The 22,317-nt window shown below is 43.5% G+C and overlaps 1 protein-coding gene across 2 annotated transcripts in view; it reads right to left on the bottom strand.

Annotated features, from left to right (window-relative positions):
- LOC125699692 (sodium/hydrogen exchanger 2-like) overlaps positions 1-22,317 on the bottom strand; it is a 36,724-nt gene that overhangs the window by 12,559 nt on the left and 1,848 nt on the right. For both annotated transcript variants that reach the window (XM_048959513.1, XM_048959512.1), the window contains exons 2-10: positions 17,678-18,314; positions 15,907-16,370; positions 15,557-15,807; positions 11,787-12,004; positions 9,432-9,628; positions 4,993-5,082; positions 3,052-3,122; positions 1,932-2,096; positions 732-846 (exon numbers count right to left, since the gene is read on the bottom strand). In XM_048959513.1, coding sequence (XP_048815470.1) covers positions 732-846; positions 1,932-2,096; positions 3,052-3,122; positions 4,993-5,082; positions 9,432-9,628; positions 11,787-12,004; positions 15,557-15,807; positions 15,907-16,370; positions 17,678-17,951 — 1,845 coding nt within the window. In that variant the 5' untranslated portion in view covers positions 17,952-18,314. The remainder of the gene's footprint in view (positions 1-731; positions 847-1,931; positions 2,097-3,051; positions 3,123-4,992; positions 5,083-9,431; positions 9,629-11,786; positions 12,005-15,556; positions 15,808-15,906; positions 16,371-17,677; positions 18,315-22,317) is intronic.

The following is a 22,317-nucleotide window of genomic DNA, read 5'->3' on the forward strand; positions in this document are numbered from 1 at the left end:
TTCTTTCTCTCAGCTCAGTTAAGTGGCAGCAAGGGGGTGTTTGCCCCTGCTATGCTGAAATGCCCACCCCAGCCACATCCCCAAGGACTCAGTATTTCATGCATAATCCACAAAACAAAGGCTTAGGTGGATTTTAAGGATAAGGCTCCATGTATCAGCACGTGAGCAGCAATCAGAATGCACCTTCCTAAGCTCTATGTCAAACCTCAGAGGGATTATTTGTGAGATATTCTGTAAACAACAAGTGCTTTTATGTCACCCCCTGATGTACCAGATTGGTAGTAAAAATTATGGTATTGGTTTACTGTCTTGCTTTGAGGTTACAGCACACCAAGCTGCAATGGCACGATGATGGGGCATGGGTTGGCTGTAATGCTGCAACCATGCTGCTCTGGTAGGTAACCAGGAGCTTTGCAGTAACTGAATGAGCTAACCTGGTTCCTGAGGATCCATGTGCTTCTCTCTTCTTACTTCTGGTGCTGATGCCTAAAATACCTTGTGAAATTACAGGCTGACTGGGGGAACCTTTCAAAAGCTGTCATGCTGCAAACAGAAACGAGCCACTGACTTGGAAACTAGATCTGGCTTCACACAGCCAACTATTCTCTGCTCACAAAGCCACATCATTAGTAATTATGTAAATATTCACAACATCTGCTCAGGCTGCTGGGATAACAGAAATAATTTTTGTTATTGGACATACAAAATACGGATGGAGGGAAGGGCTATACCGTTCTCCGGATTCGGTACAAGTTCCTTGCCAGTATTTCCTGTATGTCTTCCAGACCATCCGGACACAGAGCATCCTCTGATTTCTTCTCTCTGATGACAGTCCTTTCACTGTTACTGCAAAGAAAACCAAAGCACCCTACTTCAGGAGGTGCACACCTGGTGTGTCACCAATGCCCAGTATCTCCATTGGGTACCACAGGTGGAACAGGCAGACATGAACAATAGCAAGCCCCTGCAGATGGAGCCCACCCATCCGCCAGTCAGTTGTGAATATCCTCCTCCTAATCTTGGAATAGTGTTTATTTTGCATTGGTACAAGGTATGCTGTTTCTTTCTATGGAACAGCCTGGCAGGGAGAAGCAGAGGAGGCTGAGAAGTTTGTTAAATAATACCATCATAATGTTCCAATACTTAAAAGGAGAATATTAAAAAGAGAGAGAGGAGCTTTTTACATGGTCTGATAGTGACAGATAAAGGGAAAATGGCTTTAAAGTAAAAGAGAGGAGATTCAGATTAAATGCCAGGGGAAAATTCTTTATTCCAAGGGCAGTGAGGCCCTGGCGCTGCAGCCCAGAATGCTGTGGGTGCCCCATTCCTGGAGATGCTCAAGGCCAGGTGGGATGGGACCCTGGGCATCATGAACTGGTGGGGGGCAGCCAGCCCATGGCAGGGGTTGAGGCTAGGGAGGCTGTAAGGTCCCTTCCAATCCAAGCATTCTGTGATCCTGTGATTCTATAACTGCTCCTTCTGGTGGTAGGGATGTGGACAATGGCAGCCTCTTGGTGTGCAGCACATCAGATTTATTTCATTTATTTCACATGAAGCCACAGAGCTGAGCAAGTGCCTTTCCCTTGCAAATAGCACTCCGTGAAAGTGACACATCAGAGACAGCAATCTGGCTATCTGGAATCACATGCAAACCAAACTTCCACATAATGTGATTTTGAAGGGCTCTAAAACAAAGCTGATATCCCCAGCTATACGTCCAATAACCAGGAGCTACTTAAATCTTCCCAGATCTATTTATAACTTTCTTAAAAGATTTCTTTCCTTGAGAAAACTCAATAATTCTCAGTCATGATTCTTTCCAGCATACGACTGGGGGATAAAACCTATCTGCTGGCTTTCGCAAACAGGGACACAGCTTTATTACAACTTAGTGGCACTCTATGTGTGGAGACAGGCTGGGGAGCACTTACAGCAAGGATGGGTGGGATGGGGCATGGCCCAGCTGCCCTGCTTCTGCCAGCTCGATGGCGTGCTTCCGCTCCAGCTTTTCGTAGAGAAGCACAATGCTTGATTTGGGCTGGTCGTATTCTCGGAGCAGGTACTTCTGCAGATATTTGCTGTTGAAATACTCCAACCTGTTTGAGAACAAAGCAAGGTGTTCTTAGCCTCCTGCCCTTTGCTCCCTAGAACTACTGTGAGTCTGAACAAGCCAGCAGCTTCACAGTCCATAGTTGCCTCATACTTTATTATATTTCATTTCCTGCTTTCCAGAAACCCGCTGCCCAAGAGGCCAGTCCCTACTTATTTCTGTACATAAGCTAAGATATTAAAACATCTTCAAATACAATAAAAACTCCCCAAAGTGCCAAATTTATTACTAAGGCCAGTAAGTGCTACAAGTACATGCAGTAGCCCCAGGGATACAACAGGATTTAGTGATTTAAACACTTCCAGATGCCCTCTTGAGTTGTTTCTTCCCACTTTCTGCTAAAATGCAGCACAACATTTGGAAAAAATCTTGCTGGTATCAGACAGCGATGCTGCAGCTCAGCCCCATGGAAATCCACTTGCAAGGAGCAGCAGCAGTGCTTCCCATACCCTCTAGTGGCACTTCCAAGCACTGTCATTTCTGAGAAAATACCCATCAGCTGATACAATCTGAGTCATTATTATTAAGTCAGCTGTAAATGAATTAAACCAGGTAGACTGTTACTACTAGGTTAAGCTATTATTTAAAAATAACAATAATTTCTTCTATGTGGACAATCTACCATGGCACCTGCAGCTCTTGTGTTTCCAGCAAATTTCTTTGGACAACGGGCAAACACTGTAGGTAAGGAAAAAGGAGTCTTTTTAGAGCAAAGAACAACATGCTTCCTGCAAGGAAGGAGAAAGGATTTGCTGTGATCAGCAGCAGTGCCCCAGGAGCCTGGTCTCACCTTGCTGCAGATGGAGGAGCTGCCCCTTCCCATCTGTGCCGAGCCACAAGGATGAATGAGGCTCAGCAGCCCACAGCAGAAACTTGCAGAATAGGAACCAGATTCATTTTTTTCTACACATGTACACAGTTGTATTTTGGCAAATCCTTACTTGTCTTTCCAGTAATACTGTCCCCAGTGTCCAGATATATCTTCTATGCCAGCCAGCAAGTGATCCAAGAACTAAACAGAAGAGAGGATTTTGCTATACACTGGTTGCATGTATTGCATACGTGATGAACTCAGTCAGCAAACATCAAAAGCCAGCAGACAGAATGGGGGACATTTCCACCAAGGTACACTGCTCTGGTAAACAAGAAGAGGGGCTGTCGGCCTAATTCCCCATTCAGCCCTACACATGTATCCCTTGGTTCTGGAGCACAATGAGAGATTTGGCTGCTTTCTTTCAGGTCTGTGCAAGCAAAGACTAATCTCTGAGGGACGGGGATCTGTTCCTTATGATACATGCAGGTTGGCTAATGGCTGGCACATCCTGCATACCGGGCCTCAGCAATGCTCATACCACGTGTTTTGAGGACAGCTTGTCTCAGGAGAACAGTATCTTCAGGATATAAACAGAGATAATGTATAAATGAATACTCCACTTGAATAATAACTACTGCCTTCCCCCAGGCACTTCCCACTAAATAAAATCATTGACCATACTGTGCCTTATTCAAAAACATTATGTTTTAAAACGCGTTGAAGAATCCTGGACTGGTTGATGGTGCTCCTGTGAGCACTGGGTGGCACCTCCCAGCCAGAGCTGCACAAACAGGACCCCATGCTGAATGTCCCCAGCTATGGGGACTGAGAAATGTGAGGACAAAAGCTGCTTCTTGTTCCCTGCATGCCTGCCTTCCAACTATCTGCATTGTTACCTTGTCTACTTAGCTTAATTGGTACATGGCCATTTTCAGCTCACATTTCCCAATAAACACATTTTCAGAGATGATTTACTATTCAGACACTAACAAAAGAAGAAAGTATTCTCTGTTCATTATAGGAAAAGCCTCCTCAGCCTATTGAACTGTTCTGTTAACCTCAGACAAAGCCCTGTAATACAACCTAATTGTGAGGATGCCAAACATTTTATACATGTCCCCAGACCTAACATCTCTATTTCCAGCTACTCAAAAAGAAGACAAAAATATTCCCGAAGGAGACATGCTTATAGAAGTGTGACTGGGCATAAGCAATTAGAATCAGAGCAGTACTTCACACTGGACACGGCGCATCATCAAATTAAACATCCCAGGCCACAGTTCTCTGCTGGGTTGTAAGCGTCAAACTGAACAAGACCCAGTGCAAAATCTCCCTGAGTTGTTCCCCACATTGCATTGCAGCTGCAGTGGGATCCAGCCTTGCTTCCCTTCAGCCATGCAGAGCCCTAGGGAAGGGTGCAGAAATCCCTGCTTTCTCCTGGAGTTGAATCACTCTGCAATGAAGTCCCTGTAAGCAGAAAGGCCAACGTCTGGATGGTGAGAGCAAGGTGAACCAAACTGCACCCTTGGGCTACAGGGACTTCAGTGATTCTGTCCAATATAGTGTTTGTCTTACTCTTCCTGGGTTTTGTTTGTTTGTTTTTTAAATTTCCAAACTGGTGGTGCTGATGCAGGTGCCCCATCCTTGGAGATGCCCAAGGCCAGGCTGAATGGAGCGTGGGGCAGCCTGACCTGGTAGGGGCAACCAGCTCGGGGCAGGGTTGGAACTGAGTGATTGTTAAGATTCTTCCAACCCAATCCATTCTATGATTTTCTGACAAGCTTTTGGGCATGCGACCATCTTCATCTGCCATGTTTGTGCATCACCTTGTGCAACACTCAACTGAGTGAAAGGTTATCAATGCAAAGGAAATAATAACCCCTTGTTAGAGAGCTGCATAGGACTCTAAACCTGGAAAGGGTCCAACCTGCAGAAGACTCAAGCAAAATCAACAAGAGCTTATAAGGCTGTAGAGTCCCGGAGGCACACTGCATTGCAGAAGGACTCTATGCCCACCAGCAAAGCCCTTGAGAAACTCAAGCCATGTGTTGTTGGATTCCTTACTTACCCGAATGTGAATCTGCTCACCCACCGTGGGAGCACTCTCTCTTTTCCTCTTGACATGCAACAAGTCTACAAGAGGGCGAATGGTCATTCCCTGCAGCAAAGTCACAAAACCAAAAGTCAGGCTTTCTTCACATCAAGCATTCTAGTGGTGCTTGCATTGTCTCTATTGGAGCAAATTCACAGGAATTTATACAAACCACAGCTACCATAGCCACTGCAGCACAAGTAACTTTTCTGGTAGAACAAGGCCTGCTGTTTGAGCTAGCACCTCTGTTTTAAGGCAGAATAAAGGAAGCTTTGACAACACTGGAAAACCTGCTATTGGAAAACCTTGCTAATGTTTGTAAGCCAAACATTTTGTCTGCTTGCAGAAAGCAAGTATAGTCATAGTTTGTCAACAGCAGCTCACACACAGCCTTTAGATAGAGATGGCAGAGAGAAGCAATGCTCTGCTCCCCTCACCTGCCCTCCAGCATCTCCAAGATCACAAAAACTCAACCAGTAACCTCAAGGTCAAGCCCAAAGTTTGCTATTGCTGTAGTCTACCAGATGGAAAGAGGCTTGAAATGTCCAAAGTTCAAATGCCCGAAGCGATGGCTGTCCTGGAGACATCTGAGCACACAGCCCCTGCCAATGGTGGCCCAGACCAGAGTGGGCGACGTCTGCTCACTACTTAAGTGCCACAGATCATTACTTCAATGATCTTTGATCATCAGCCAGTGGCTAAGTTTACTAATCAAAGTATTCACCTGGTGGGAAGGTCAAGGAAAGAGTTTTAGTGTCCTTTAAGCCTTGTGAGTGAACTTTGAAAATACTGCAGTAATGCATTTCCTAGTCAGGCTTCCATATGAAACTTCTTTTCTAGGACAAGTTTACAATAAAAACAATGGAGCAGTTAATATTTATGACTTCTGAATGTCACAAATGTTGGCACAGAGGAGAGTTGAATGCATTTTTAATAGTAAAAACAATTAATGTGCCATTTTAATAGCTAACAGCAATTGAAATGCATAATTATTCAGAGTAAATAAGAAATATTTGAAATTCACAAACGAGATATTACAAGAATGAACTACAGACAACACAGCTTGGACTCTTGCCTTCATAATAATCAGCGACATTTCTATTCATTTTAAAGCGGTGTTTTGGAGATTTGAGAGCAGGACTCCCAGACTTACAAGCACCTATATACCTGGATTCCTTACGTCCTTCTTCACCATGGGAGAACTGTGAGAATCCTACATGGCTCTCAGGCCACAAGACCATGTCATGCCTGTAGGTCCCCCATGACCTCCACCCACCAAGGACAGCTTGCCCAAAGAACACTGCATGATGCTGATGGGAGGCCAACAGTACCCTGGGCTGCATCAGCAGAGGGGTGGGAGAGGGCTGGAACTGAATGGGCTTTAAGGTCCCTTCAGCACAATACAATACAATTCTATGACATGATGGCTATAGCACAGCTCACACAATGGTTTTCTACCAACAGCAATCCAGTAGCTAATGGGTAAATATATTCAGCAAACAAAAAGAAAATACAAAAGACTCTATGATGATGATTACATTTGCTAACAATTTCATCAAAGAGGTCAGAGGTCAAAAGACAGAATGATTTTTAAATGGAAAGTACAGTATTTGGTTTTTAAACCTCACACAGACTGAACAGCAAGTGCCCTCTGTGGCATTCCAGATGAGCCCACAGCTCCTGGAAGGACTCTGGTTGGGTGGCACCAAGCCAGGCCCGCCTGCAAGCACTGAGGACTTGACAATTGCTCAGCCAACCTTCCCAAAATTATTAACCAAGTCTCTTGGGGGAAGGGCCTTAAGCAACAGAGTTAGAAAGCCTAAAATAGACACATTTCCTGGGTTATATAAAGCACTGACGGACCCATGTATGGACAAGCCCAGCTGTTTACACATTGGTTGTTGGTCTGCTTTCCAGACAGTGTGGACAGGATCTCCAAGAAAATGAAGTGGATCTGTTCTCCAAAAAGATGCTTTGCTGGCCTTCACCAGCTTCTCCCCTGCTTTCTGTCCCCTACCTTCTGAACAGTCTAAACACAAACTAAGACCCACGTCACTACTGATATCACTGTAAACATATAACAAAAAGGCATTACACAAAACAACAGCAGCAAAAAAAAAGACAACAGAAATTGTTTGTAGCCAATATTTCACTTGCTCTTTCCACCCAACGCAATGTGAAGGATGTGGGGATATCAAAGACATTTACTCCTCAATTCCACATCCACCAATCTGCTGCAGCAGTGTTCAGACTTCTGGAGAACTTCCATAAAAACCAAGTTGCTGAATGCTCCCCCTAATACCTGCTTTTTCTTATTATCACTATTATTTTTACTGTGTTTTCCATGCTGTATTATAACAATACTTTGCAGATTCAGCTTTGCAGCAAGTTTGCTTTCTCCTCACTGTTCTCATGACTGCCCCAGCTGCACGATGCTGCCTGAGCAAAGCCTGCTCTGCTCCCACTGAGTGCTGAGGATCCCCACAGGGATCCTGTCCACCTCCCACCCATCAGCATGGGAGTGACATCACCAGCTGAGCTTTGAGGTTACACAAAAGCCCTTTCCAGGTCCTGGAAAGGATTTCCCAAAGCCTGGGTAGAATGGAGCTGCTGCCTTAGAACAACCTTTGTCTGAGCCTCAAGAGTGTCTCTGCATGAGCTGACATGCCTAGTGACCGTATCTTTTCAATTTCTGACCCACATTTGCATCTTAAAACTTGTCACCCTCCACCTAACCACGTTCCCCACCCCCAGGCCCCTGCTGTCTCCTTTCAGCATGCAACAAGGCCCTGAAACCTGCAAGCCCAGCAGCACGTCGCACTCATTGCAGATATTTTTCAGCTGCTGGTGTGAATTAGGAGGACTTAGGAACGAACACAGCCTCTCCTGTATTGCCTGAGTACCCAGAGCCCACACTGCAGGGTTCAGGGAGGCCAAGCGGAAGGAATCAGCTCTCCCTGGGTGATGCTGAGCCATGGGGCCACTCAGCAGCTGACACCGTGACCCCATGTCCTAGAGGCCCCGCAGCTGTTCTGCAGCCCTATCCTGGGATGGGGAGGATGGACATCCTACACCAAGGAGCTTTTCCAGCTCCCATCCCACACACTTGAGCCTGCTCACCTCCCCACCATCAGCCCTGCTCCCTTCGGGACCCAACGACCCCAGCATTTCCACCACAACCTCGCTGGAAGCGGCAGCATTTGCAAGGGGAACCAAAAGGTGGCTTTTTGCTGAGAAACCCTGAAAGCAGCCCCAGTGTGATAGGCTCGCAGGGAAGCTTTCACCACTAGATGTCAGAGCAGTGCCTGGCGGAGGGAAGCTGCCGAGCACCTGGAGGGGCGATCCGAGAATGCGAGGAACGGGGCGGTCCGTCACCAACGGGAGCAGTCCTAGCAGGAGCACATCCACAGGCGAAGTCCAGTACGAAAGGACTTCGATAGGAGCTCCTACAGACTTCTGTTGGGAGCAAGACAGGCACGTGCCCACGCTCAGGAATCCCCTGCTGCACCGAAACAAAACCTTCATGTTGTTGCAAACCCACGCCAGATGCTCAATAGGAAAGAAAACATTCGTTCCATCTGCAGCATCTCATCTGTTAGGGTACAGGGCAATGGCATATTCTGGATCTTTTTGCATTCTCTCAGCAGTTACAGAACACTGCCATAAATAAGTGGACTCAAAGTAGCAGTTTCCCTGCAAGGTTTTTGTGCTAGAACTAAACAAGCTCTAGGGTAGAATGGGAACACAGGAAGCAACTGGACTCAAAGATGAATTAAAAAAAAAAAAAAAAAAAAAAAAAGGAAGAAAAATCAGAGGCAAATAAATCAAGTGTGCTATGACTTATTTCTTTTGATTTTCCTCGCTTTTATAAGAAGTAACACACCCACATTTCTTGCAGCAGAAGAGTTAGCGCAAGCCCCTTGCTGCTGAATCATCATAAAATAATTGCAGCTGCTGTGCTGCGTGAACATGAAGACTTCTCAGGTATATACACAAAACATTTTGATCAGCAACTACTGAATGGATGTTGCTTCAACTGTTGGATTCCCCAGTAAACTGGGACACATCCTTAGAAAATTCCTCCCAGTTTCCACCACTGCTGCCCCAATCAGGATGGATCAGATCAGAAATAGGACATGTTGTCAAGGAAAAGGCTACAGCACACGATTTAATTGAACAGAATACAATCAGCCTCACAAATGCATCACACCTTCTGCCTCTGTAAGTAGCAACTTTTTAAACTTTACCCACCTGGACACCGGACACAAAGGGAATTTTAATGACCAGTAAATTCTCATACACATAAGCTTGTGCATCATGTCTAATGCTTAGTTCTGGTTACTCATCTAAAAGACAGAAATCGTGGTCATTCTCTACATATGCTCATGACTGTCCTCTGGGCTGAGCGCTGTTACCTGTGCAAACACAGTGAAGAGGATCACCACAGTGGTTGCTGCAATGAAGAGCTTCTTTCTGCGGAAGTCAGGAAGCAAGAAGACCAAAGAGAAGCAAATGGCACCACGGAGCCCCCCGTAGGCAATGATGAATTGGTCCTTACTGGTGACAGTGTTCACGTGAAATCTGTTCACAAAGAAGGTCAGCACCAGAACCCCTGAAAACAGGAAAGAAGGTGGGGACATCTCAAACAAGAAGAAATTGGATATCTTCCTCATAAATATATCCAGTAGATTAATTTTTGCAAGATTGAATGATATATTCAATAGCAAAACGTCACTGAACTCTGAGCACTAGGTCAAGCAAGGTACCTTCCCAGTGCCATTGGAACCCCAGAGCCCTGGAGAAGGGCTTTTCTTCCACCCTCAGTCATTCCTGGCCTGGGGGAATACAACAAACACGACAAACCTTTAAGTAAGAGATTTATACTGCTCAACTTCAAGACCATGTAAGGTGACAGCAGCTGATGTAATTTTCACTCATCTGCAAATACAAGACAGATGCAGAAAGATACAAAAAGTCTGGCCTTAAAGCTCTAAGCTATGATCTTAATGCCAACTGATAGGACAAACATTTTATTTCTTGAAGATTAACAGCCATGAAGATCAATGGGAAGCTCCATTCAGGGTGACACGTGCAGGATGATTTTCAGCCTTAGTTTGTGTGTTCTTATTTAATTCAGGGGGACCTTGAATATAAAGAGCGCTTTCTTTGCTGGTTGCAGCACTGAGCCCTCCTCTAACGCATGGTGTAATTTGAGTGCAGTCAGAATGGCTGTGTTGAGAGAGCCGGAGGATTTTGCCAGGTGCTTTGTAACATTACTACATTCCTTACCTCTTGCAACGAAGAATTTCCCAACTAAATAAAAGTCAAAATAACTCAGAACTTCTTTTCATCTAAGCAAATAACTTAAAAGAAAAAAAAATGTTTAATCATAATAAAACATTTCAACGTATGCACAACCAATAACTGTGTTTCCAAGTGCATTCGCAGTGCAGTTATTAAAACAAACCTTGGCATGTATTAGCAGCAAATAAAACAGATTCTGCTACGTCTACATGCTAATCATGGCTTAGCCTATTTAAGCAATTTCTTGAAGTGCCTATCAAATTTGAGTTCAAGTAAATTACCATTCTGTTTGACTCAGTGGTTTACAAACATAAATCCCGTTGAATGTTTTGTAGCTATCAAGTCTTTGCCAAAACGTGTCCTCTGCTGTATCTGCAGATATTGTTAACATATAAAAACATTCCTAGATAAGGAAGATGTAGAGTCCCCTCCATGGAGCTCCTGGGCAGCCCACTGACCCTGCTCAGCAGGGTGGGTGGACCAAACAGGGACAACAGCAGCTGATAAGCTGTGGCTTGCCTTGAAACAGCTCATTTTCTGTGCCTTGGAGACCAGTTCTCAAACTGTTTCAGGATATCATTCTCCTACTAACATTTCACAGTCATTCCCACAGAGGGAGAAGACAGTGAAGTGTTGTTTCATATTTCCTTTTCATGTCACATCATAAAGATTTGTTCCTTATGTAATCCCAAACAAACAACAAAAAAATAGCAGGATGTTACTACACCCATAGCTACTTACATTCCTAAACATGGTAATTAAATCTTTGTTACACGTGTATTCTCATATTTTTGCCTTTTACCTCCCATTTTAGGTCCCAGTTCTCATCTACCCACAAATAATCTGCGTAAAGCATCTCCAGGGACAGCTGTCCAACGGTTCCTCCAGTTTTCCTTTTAAAGATACTGCTGTACACAGAGGTTGTTGTCAATTAAATCCCCTAAATCTCTGCAATTTAGGATATGCAGCCAAAGGCCCCAGGGTTTTACGCAGCCCTGATCCCAGGGTCTGCGCTCACACTCTTTCTCCAACTGCGAAGATAGCAAGGGACCATGATACACTGAAATGGAATAGGAGATCATGATAATCAAAGAAAGGCCTAGGGCAGATGGATCTATAAATTAGGTATGATGAGAATTTCTATTTAGCACCAGTGCTGTCTGTGGTGATTGCACAGACTAGAAAATTGCAGTAGGGTTACTGACTTGCTTTTGAGCCCCACAGCAGTGCTGGAGGGTTGCAGCCAGCCCATTTCAGCCCTTGTCCTTGTTCATGGCAGAGGAGTTGGATTAAGCGATCATCAAGGTCCCTTCCAACTCAAATGATTGTATGATTCATATCTGTAATAACCACACATGGAGAAACTGGAGAGTTAATGGCGGGGGCAGAAGCATTCTCTCATTTAACAGAATCATAAAGTTCCATTCAAACAACAACCACAACAAAAGAGCATCATTTCACCATACCTAGTGCTCTCCAAATCAGACAGAAAACAACAGTGAAGAAAATATATGGCCAGTTCCACTCGTGATTTTCTCCAATGGTAGACACTCCAAGAAAGATGAAGATGAGGGTATCACTAACACTGCTCCACATCTTCATGAAGTATTTGACCGTGGTGTGAGACTTCAGAGAGATGTTGGCCTCCACATAACGTTTCATGCCCATGGCACAAGCAATGATGCTGGGAAAATTAAAATGAAACATTTTTCTTCATAAGGACACAACACTGACACGTTATTATTTAAAGAAAAAAATATCAGCTTTATCAAGTGCCAGATGTTTGCAGTGCTAGTGATTCACTTCCTTCAGCCCACTAATATCAGCAGGACAATCAAGACAGTAAGATACTATATAGGCTGACCAGACTGCCCAAATATTTTCACAGATAAACTTCATTCACTGCTGTTGTATCACACAGCAACACTTCCCATCACTGTATCCTGCTCCCAGCACTTTAACCATACCTATCTCAAAACATCTGGGCAGAAGAGTTTAATTTCTAGGAGCTGTTTTCCTGCCTGAGAGAAAGGGAGAGCACTATGTGCAAATAGGACTGTTCTGAAGCGTTTGCTATGTGGTCACTACAGGAGTCTCTTGTAGGACTAGAAGTCATAGTAGCTTAAGAGCAGCTTGAATGGAAACACAAACACAAAACATACCTCGTTCTGCATATTTCTAAGTCCATCCAGAGTTGTCCATTCTCTGGATGTAGCCAAGAAGCCATCCAATATGCAACCAAAAAACAATAAAGTCCTCCAGCAGTAAAAAGAATCTTAATGAACGCTCATCAGGCTGAACAATAAGCCAAGAATTGGCTTCACTGCTCCTCCTAAGTAAATTAGAGAGCATTGCTGGAGTCAGAACATTTGACTTCCTTGTATCATGCACCCAAGGTCACTTCGGAAGCACACAGCACCAGTTAAAACTCTGCCTTGCTATTTTTCATGGCTAATTGGTTCTTTAAGTTACAGGGTACATGTGTTTAGTCTAATTCATCAGCTTTACAAATCAATACATATTCAGGCCAGCAGTCTTAGAAGGTCAGAGCAACCGGCTGCTCAAAAAGTCAAACCTCCATTTTTTGTATTTTGACCTGGACAAAAACATTTTGTTCTAGAAGTGGTACCACAAGTGGTAAAATGGTTTTACATTTCTGAGATCTGATTTTCCCTGGCACTTGGTAAAGCCATCCACATGGAGTATATATAGATGACAAATTCCCTTCCCAGGAGACTTCATGGTAACTGCTGTTCTTCTTCACCTGAAGTACTGAAAAAGTCTTTTTCAGATGAAGATGCACTTCTACCCACTGTGAGTTGCTGCTTACTTGACTTGGCATTCAAACAAATGACAACAGCAAATGCAGATATTTCCTTTTCTTTCATCTCAAAATAATTATGTGTCTTCCCTCACTGCCAATCAGAAATCAAAACTGGAGTTAAGGGAAGGACCAGGAGAAAAGGTGCAGGACGTGGAAGGTCAGACACAGAAATGCCACCACGTTCTCACTGTGGAAGGAGAGCCTGTTTCACCTGGCACAACACTCAAAAATCCCTTTTTCATCCAGTATCCGAGTTTATATCTTCCATCTAATAAGAAAAAGGTATCACTATTTAAAAACATTCCAAAATTGAACTTTTTGATTTATCCCTGTCAGGCTGATCCACTTTGCCTTAAAGTGCAGCAAAATAAAGTAATTTTTCGGTTTCTGTATCTGCCTCAATAAAGACGGAATAAAACAGATCCAACTAAGAACTAAGAAACCCAACACGGATTTATGGGCAACCAAATTCCAGAGCCATGGATTGGAAATCCTTCTTGGAAAATAGGATAGGGGTTCAGATCATTCACAAAGAATAAATTTGATCTTTTTTTCCTCACAGCTTCAAAAGAAGGGCACTGACACTGGGACAAGGAGGAAAAAGTATCTGTGTGTATATATATGTATATAGAAATGTATGTGAATGTTTGTATATACAGCTAAAAAACATTAGCAGAAAAGTTTAGCAGATCGAGTTGCACTCAAAAGGTTCTCAGACTATGTAGAATGTATTTATTTATTTTTGCAATCAGATTATTTTCAAAAAGAAACAACTGCCAAGGTCTGTTTCTCATAATACAGTATTCCCTGATCACCAATGAATAGTTTGAAATCAAGACATACAGAAGAGGCATTTATAATTTGGCAATTGTAAGACTGGTATTGCAGGAATCAACTGCCTTTGCAATTGTTTTGCTTTAGAAACAATACATTATTCAAAAGAATAGAAAATGGGTTCCATAATGGGTACAGTAGATTTTGATTGATAGAAAGAGACACCATTAGGATTGAATGTTTTCTGCTCCATAATGATTTTGCAGCACATTTACTTCACTGTTCTGTCTTTTGCTCCTATAAATAGGTTTTCTCTTACCTATTCCCAGAGCTAGAATTTTTGTCAGTAACGCCAGAATATTGCTTGTATTAACTGTTCAAAGAACACAATCTGCAAGATACAGGAATAGTTTATAGCCAAAGAAGTATCATTAGTTTTAAAATCAATCTCCCAAGCGCTCCTGTACCTCGCTGGAACCCGGCTTAAATTTCTTATTTTCTTTTTATCTCATTATCAGATTTACAGTTGCTTACACTGTAGCTATCAATGGAGCCTTAGTATACTTTATAGTCTTTAGGGAAATATTAATTGGTCAGTTGTGATCCTCAGCAGCAGCTGATTTAGTTCAAGTTGTAGAACCAAGCAACAAATATCAGCCCACAGAAAACAGAAAGACTGAATCACCCATGCTTTGTTTTTAATCTGTCTCTGCTTTCCAAGGCGAGGCTTCTGCTACCTCTAGGATTATTAGATTTATTTTTCTCAGCACCAGCTCCTCAGGTGAAATTCACAATGACGTAAGCACAAAGTCAATCATCAATGTATGGAACTAACTGTGCTCTATGAAATTGCAAACAGTTGGGTTTAGTACTTTTGAAATCTTGCTCTCTGACAAACTTGGCTGAATTTGGTCAATAGATTTCAAATGCCATTAGAGGCAGGGAGGTGATGGACGAGCCCACCCACACCAAGTACAGAAATGCAAGACAAGCACACGAGCTTTGGCTGAAATCTTTTGGAGGTCAGTCAGAACCTCCAAGCCAACTTTCCAGGCAGAAATTTCCATTAGAGCCCTCCTCTCTCACACAGAAGGCATATTTCCAGGCTTCAGCTTTATAAAGGATGAATAGCTACCACCCATCACTCTGCTGTGCCACCACCAGGTCTGCTTTCAGCACACGTCTGGACACCAAGCCCCAGATGCCAACTGGTAAGGCACAATCAGGGATGAAGCTAGAACAGACTTGCAGTAAACCTAACGACCACATTTTTCTGAGGTCATGAGGATTTGATTAAAGAATCCTTGCTGTTTTTCAAACGTTGTTTTTGGCTGGGCCTAACCCCTATGGGGCTCAAGTAACCATTCCTCAATAGCCTACTTAAATGAACTGGACGTTTGAAATTTGCCCGGCATTAGTGATCTGGATTGCCTGTGAGCTGCAGATAGTACTGCTTATGTGCAGTAGTGTAATGTGTGCAACGGGGTTACACCTCTCAGCTATTTCATACATTTTCATACTTTCTATTCGCTGTCATAGACAGATTTGCAGCTAACTTTAAAAGATTTGTTTTTATACCTGTTAGCAAATACAACCAAAAATCCTTCTTAGAGAAACGTGATGCAGGGGCACACTTACGCCACAATGCCAGAGAGGTGAAACATCTCTGCGGTGAGGTAGGAAAGGTAACTGTACAGGAAGACAAAGAGCGGCTCGATGACACGGATGTCCTTGGTGAATCGCGTGGTAAAGGCAGAGGTCATCCCAAAGGTAAGACCTACCAACACTCCCCCAATCCCAACCACAAAGAATTTTCCAACTCCGGCGAACACATCCACCGTTTTGATGGCTGGCATTTCACAGAATGATCGAAATAGCTTGTAGAGCACCTGGGTGAAAAAGGGAAAAACAACCATTAACAAAATCATCACCAGACGTTTCCACCCTTCCTCTGGACACCAGGGGCTCTCACAGAGCCTGCTTCTCACCACGGTCACCGCGTCATTCAGGAGCGACTCGCCAAAGACCAGGATGTGCAGCTTCTCGTTGACGTGGATCTCCTCAAACACTGCCAGCACGGCCACGGGGTCAACCGCTGCAATCAGGCTGCCAAAGAGCAGGTTGTGGAGCAGCGACACGTCCCGCAGCCCAAAAGCTCTCACTTGGCAGATGCCATAGAGCGAAAAGCCGATCCCAAACACGTTCCATATTGTCCCCACCACCGCGTAGAGGAGAATGGTGCCGATGTTCTCAAAAAAAGGGCGGCTGGGCATGAAGTACCCTGCGTCAAGGACGATGGGTGGCAGCAGGTAGAGGAAGAAGATATCGCTGTCCATGACAGGAGGTGACTTGTCGTTCAGGCCGTAGATGATGCCCCCCATGATGAGTCCCACAAATATCAATAAACAGCTTTCTGGGACCACAGAAGGCAGCTTGTTGTATAGGTGAAATGCTGGAAGGGGATAAACAGAAAAAAATCTCTGTTATCACCCAAACTAGCCAAGGAAAACCAGGTACCCCTTGCGGTGAGGAAGCTTCACCAGCTCCTACCTCCTGCAAGCTGCACTTTGGAGTACTGATAATAAATCAAAGGAAATAAGCAGTGATAATAAATTATGTTATAAAGGTAAAGCTGCCCAATCAGAAACTAGCTAAGACATCTAAAACATATCAAACTTTCACTCTGCAATTCCTCATACCTAAAAATACACCTTTAATGTTACGCTAATATACAAAGAAAAAATAAACTAAATCATCTGTGTAAGTAAAAATGCTTCTGGGATAATGTAATCCAGTTGGCATGCCAACTTTAGCACTAAGAGCATAAACAGCAGCTGCTAATTTTAAACACGATACAGATTCCATACATACAAAAAGATTAAGAAAAAAAGAATCTTTTTTATTAAATAGGATGAAAACTGTCACCACGTGTAATTATCAACACAAAATTAAAGGTAACATGAGAAAAAAGATCAAGCAATCAATCAGACCAGCCTTGTGCAACACCCAGTATTTGCTAGAGAGAAATCCTGGCAAGCACCATAAGTACTAGATGTGGGTTATTAAAAGTAAGAAGGAAATTGAAAGAAATTGAACTGGAACAGGAATAACAACATTAAAAAAATGTGATGATTATTATTTCTTCATATTTAATGATGGAGTTGAGACCTCATTCCATAAGATGCAGAACAGCAAAAAGAAAAGGCCATTTCTAGCCAAAGAACTGAAATTCTGCTCAAAATGAATCTCAGAGACTTTTCCTTTCTGAAGGAAAAGGTGGTAAAATAACTTATATGGCAGGAATTTCACAGAAGCGATTACAATTCCTGTGTGGGGGACAAATAAAGAATATATAAATTCCACTCTCTCCTATCCAGTCCTGCAGATGAATACACATCTGCTTGCCTTACATTTCCTTTGGCTTTATCTGGCTCACAGGAATTTCACAGCAGCTGAATACGCTCCATGAAGGACACAGCAGCCACTTGCAAGTCTGATTAGCACTACACACAGGTACATTTGCAGAGCTTAGCATTCAGCAGAAAGTACATCTGACACGTAACATGCACATCTGACACACAATGTGCCAAGTTACCTCCAGCGCCAGCATCGCCTGTTTCACCCCAAACAGCTCTGAACTCCAAAGACAATCTCCAACCCGTCCTTTTTCCTCCTGATCCTACTCATAAAGGCTATCTTAGGAAAGAACAGCCACTCCCTGCCCACCCCATCCCTCCTCACCTTCCCAAGGTACCTCACCTATTTTGGCCAAGGATGCAAGCATGATCCACAGCGTGATTTCGAAGGGGACTTGGACATGCTGATAATCCAGAGAGAAAAACGTGTGCTCCGTGGACGCATTGCCCTCTGCTTCCTCAGCAGCCCAGCTGCCATTCTCTGTCACTGGAGAACCGTGCAGGGCTCCCACCCTGGCAACTTGCAGGAAGGAAGAGAGCAGGGCAGCCAGGACAGTGGCCATGCCCTTGCTCCATGCCCTCTGCCTCTCCATTAGCCCCAGGGCTGTCCACTGCATGTATTTGGTCGCAGCTGCTCCTGTTCTCACCACAGAGCTCAGCCCTCAGCCTGCTCTTCTCCCTGTCCATCAGCTCCCGGATGGGAGACCTACTGGAGATCCGTGCTCTTCAGCGCCACGTGCCCAAATGGGCCGACCCTTCAGCTGCCTGGTGCACCAGCTGCAGACCTCTGCAGTTCCTACATGGCACAGCAGCAGCCAGAAGCGGGCCCACCTTCCTGCGTTCCACCAGACTCTTCATCTGTACCCAACACTGGCAGCAATGCTGCTGATAATCAAAAATTCCATTTAGTAATTCAAAGCAGTCATCTTTCTTGTGCTGAATTCAGAGCTGTGCTGGCTGGCTGGCTGGCTGGATGACACCTGAAAAAGAATTTAAGAATTTAAATTTAACCAATTTCTTCAAGCTTCTTCCTACAGCAAGAGCCAACAGAAGAAGTTATCTTCATTTCTCTTTGCTGCTTGAAAATGGCACAGAAAATCAAGTAAAGTTGGTAAGAAAAGCTGGACACACAGACAGACAGCAAAACCCATCTGACCTCTCTGTTCTGGAATGGCTTTGGGCTACACTGAGGGACACACAGAATTCTGGTCTTAGGGGTTCTCAACAACCCCCAGACACCAACTGCTCACAGAAAGCCAAATGCCAGCTTGGAGAAAGACTTTTCAAAAGAATTAGATGTAGGAATATCAAAGAGGGGGGAAAAAAAGCAAACACCAACATATTGGGTCAAATTCCTCCATTGTGGAGTTTCATTTAAGTTAATAATGCTTCAATAGGGATGAATAGAGTCCAAAGCACATATGTAATTAAAACAGAGGCCCCAGGCTGTTGCTAGACTGATCGATGGTCTCTGTGCTTCTCTGCAGCTGCCTAAATGACACCAACATTGAGCTGCCAGCAAGTTGCTGGTGACCCACTTTTCTATAGGAAGCCAGAACCCATCATACAGACACACACCCACAGCTCTCAGCTCCTATGAGCTGCTTCTGATCTGACTTGTAGGAAGATAAACTTTGGGGCACAAGGGAGATGCAGTGAAGTTCTCTAACATTAACTATTCTAAGTCACCACTGTTAATGTGTATTAATCACATCTTGTTAGCACACTTGCTGACTTTTAAGCAAAGAAACCAATCTCCCATGAGAGCCATCTTAGCAAGCCGAGTTTTGTAAATATACAAAGGGAAGTGGCACCAGATTCAAGAAGCCAGTGGAACTGCAGGCCAGACATTTGGAATACAGAATTCCCACAAGATTTTCTTCCTCTGTTCTCAATCATTCCATTCCACTGAGGCAGGAATGGGGAAAGGAATGAGGAATCAGATCCCTCATTACTTTTAAGGAAGGACCTTCCTTCATTTTTACATTTTCAGTTGTGTCACTCTTCAGTTCCAATTAAATAATCTTGTCGTTTCCCTTGACTTTACGTATGATGTTTCATTACGTGCTGCTTCTGGATTATTCATAACTAAATGGCAAAATGTTTTTCCTGAGTGCTATGACGACACAATACTTGTTGTCCCTCTTGTAATGGCTATTGATAGTATTGAACCACTTTTTAATGTGAATACCATCTGATCATATGTTTACTGACATGGGGTTTGGGGTGTTGTTTGTCTATAGCATAATGTGCTTTCCCCATTTTTAGGTTTCAGGGCTAGATTTTGATCCCTGTAATTTTATTGACTGGTCTCTGGTGAAAGAGATAGGGTTATGAGAAGATATTGTGTAATACAGTAACAGTGATGAGAATTCAGGACCCCAGAACAAAAGTGTTTTGTTAGAAGTATTGTTTTAAATGTTACTATTATACTCCTTCACCAATGACAACAAAATATTTTTCCTTTCCTTACTTTAAAAGTGAAATATGTGATTTATTTTTTTTTACTTTACCTTCCTGTCTTGTTATTATTTGTAATTATACTTTAACTTATGCCTTTTTTTTTAAGCTACCGATGCATGTATCACTTAATGAGAAAATAAATACACACTAAACTAAATCTCAATTTCCATCACCTCCTGAAATTCATGTATCTACTACTGAAATTTATAAGAAAACTTGGAATATCCTTGTACCTTGTGCTGTGGTACCATGTGGGCCTCAAATGAGGAGACATCTCAGTAAAGTATTTAAGTAAATCTTAACTATAAGTACTCAACATTTCAGAGTTTGCAGCTGATAATACAGCAAAATCCCATGTTGGATTGAGACCCCAAACACACCAAGCACAGAGAATCTCATATTACAACAGTAAGTGATTTGCTGAGCTGCAAACCCACCAGATGGGTTCAGGCCAACACTGCAAAAGCACTGCAGCAGTTCCCACCACTGCAAGCTTGCGATTGCCACACAAGGCAGCTAATCTGCACAGATATATTTCTTCTTTCAAAAGCTTGGGATTATTACTTGTTTGTAGTCTCTCTAACAAACAGTTCACCCCAGGACATCTCAGAGCAAGGCTCTGCTGCAAGCTGTGGGGCTTTGGTGCTTCACTTCTTCAGCCCTTACATCTCTTCCATCTTTTGAGCTATGTGCTGCTGTTGCGATCAGCCCTGTTCCAGCTGATGTCAGAATAACAGCCATTTGTTTACACACTGTCTAAAATTTGAAGACAGTCATTCCAGTTTATGAATGAGCAAAACCTTTTTCCCGATTAGAATGGAACCTGCTCGTATTTTCACAAGCAGTCACCTTCTTTTTTGTACTTCTCATTGCTTGCAGTTTTGTTATATATCAATATTTATTTACTGAAGGCTGTGCATAAGCTACTGATCTTCTTGAAGAAGCAGGAGTGGAAAAGTACTTATTTTCATTCATATGCAAGCCTACACGCAAACACAGAAAGCTCACAAAGCAGACACAGAGTTTAGCAAGATTTAATCAAAACCAAAATTAAGACCAAGCCCTCATCACACTTATTGCTGGGATGGATCACACTCACAGCTTTTCTGGAAAGCAGAAATACAAAAGCCCTTAACATTTAATTCATACCATGCTGGTTTTTGCTGCAGCATATCAGAAAGCATCAGTGTGCTGAGAAACAACTCCGTGCTGCAGGGAGCTGGGTGAATGCGAGGCTCACTAGAATGGTTTGGGCTGAGAGGGTCCTTTAAGAACATCTAGTTTCAACCACCTGCTACAGGCAGGGACACTACAGATCGATCTGCAGCCCACAGGGAAGAACATCCACCTAACATCAGGTTGGTGAATCTGCCGTACTGCAAACACCCTGACCTGTCACACACCCCTCCAAGCAACACTGCTACACACTGACTGCAACACAACCTCGAGTTTAACAACTTCCCAATTAATGAATTCCTACAGGGCAACTACAAGAGGAGTCGACTTTAATCATTTTGGCACCAACTTCTGTTTGGATACCGCTTTTGTCAGTAAGAGCTCGAGCACTCTGAGCAACTGCTTAAACAAACAGTAAGCTAAATGGCCTTCAGTATTATTATTATTATTTTTTTTCATCATTCTACCTGGGAAAGCCTGTATCTTTACTGTTAGTGCTGCTCTGCCTTTTTGTGAAGTTGGGTGGCAGACACAGCTGTGTGGGAAGAAAGCCTCCCAGCCCACTGGGTTCTGCCCCTTCACTCAGCTGTGTCTGTTCCCTGACCAAACCACAGATCACCCACCAGGAAAATGCACTAGTCCAGACAAACCAAGTGCTGAAAATAACAGCTGTCATGGTTCACCACTATCACAGTTCTGCAATCACAAAATAAGAGCCAAAGAGGAAGAAGAAGCAATCGGAGCAGACACTATGCGGCATCACTTGCACTAAAGCTTGCACTGTGAACTGGTAGATCCAAGAACACACAGCAGCTCCAAGACTATACAGTAGTACAGAAATTCTTCACTTTGGAGGTGTGGAGCACACTGTGCCTCCAGAAATCCATCTGATATCAATCCAATGATACAATTAACCCTGAGACTTCAGCCTGATAGGGCGACCAGCACCCACAGGTGGCCTCGCTGCCAGCCATGCTGCTGGGGACACACACTTCTAAGGTCCTGCAGTGGCTTAATGCAGCCTGGGGTTTCTTCCTGGGGGATAAACATAAGCAGATAGCTACTTCTTGGGGTATATTTGTTACCCAGAAACATTCAGCAAGTCTGTCTGAGAGCTGGGTTAGTGCAGCTGTGTTGCTGCAGCCAGTGCTCCACAATTCATGCTCAATAGCCAAGTGGTGAATGGTTAGAAAAGGGAAATAGCACTGTGTCAGTTCCTTTCTGAGCACACCACCAGTGCAGATATTCAGACACATCTTCCCACAGCCTCTCTTGCACAACGCTTGCATATGCAACATTTCTTGGAAAAGAGAAGTTATTTTTCTTTAATTCAAGTGAAAGGAA

Source organism: Lagopus muta, chromosome 13, assembly GCF_023343835.1.
Source record: "Lagopus muta isolate bLagMut1 chromosome 13, bLagMut1 primary, whole genome shotgun sequence".
NCBI classification, from domain to species: Eukaryota; Metazoa; Chordata; class Aves; order Galliformes; family Phasianidae; genus Lagopus; species Lagopus muta.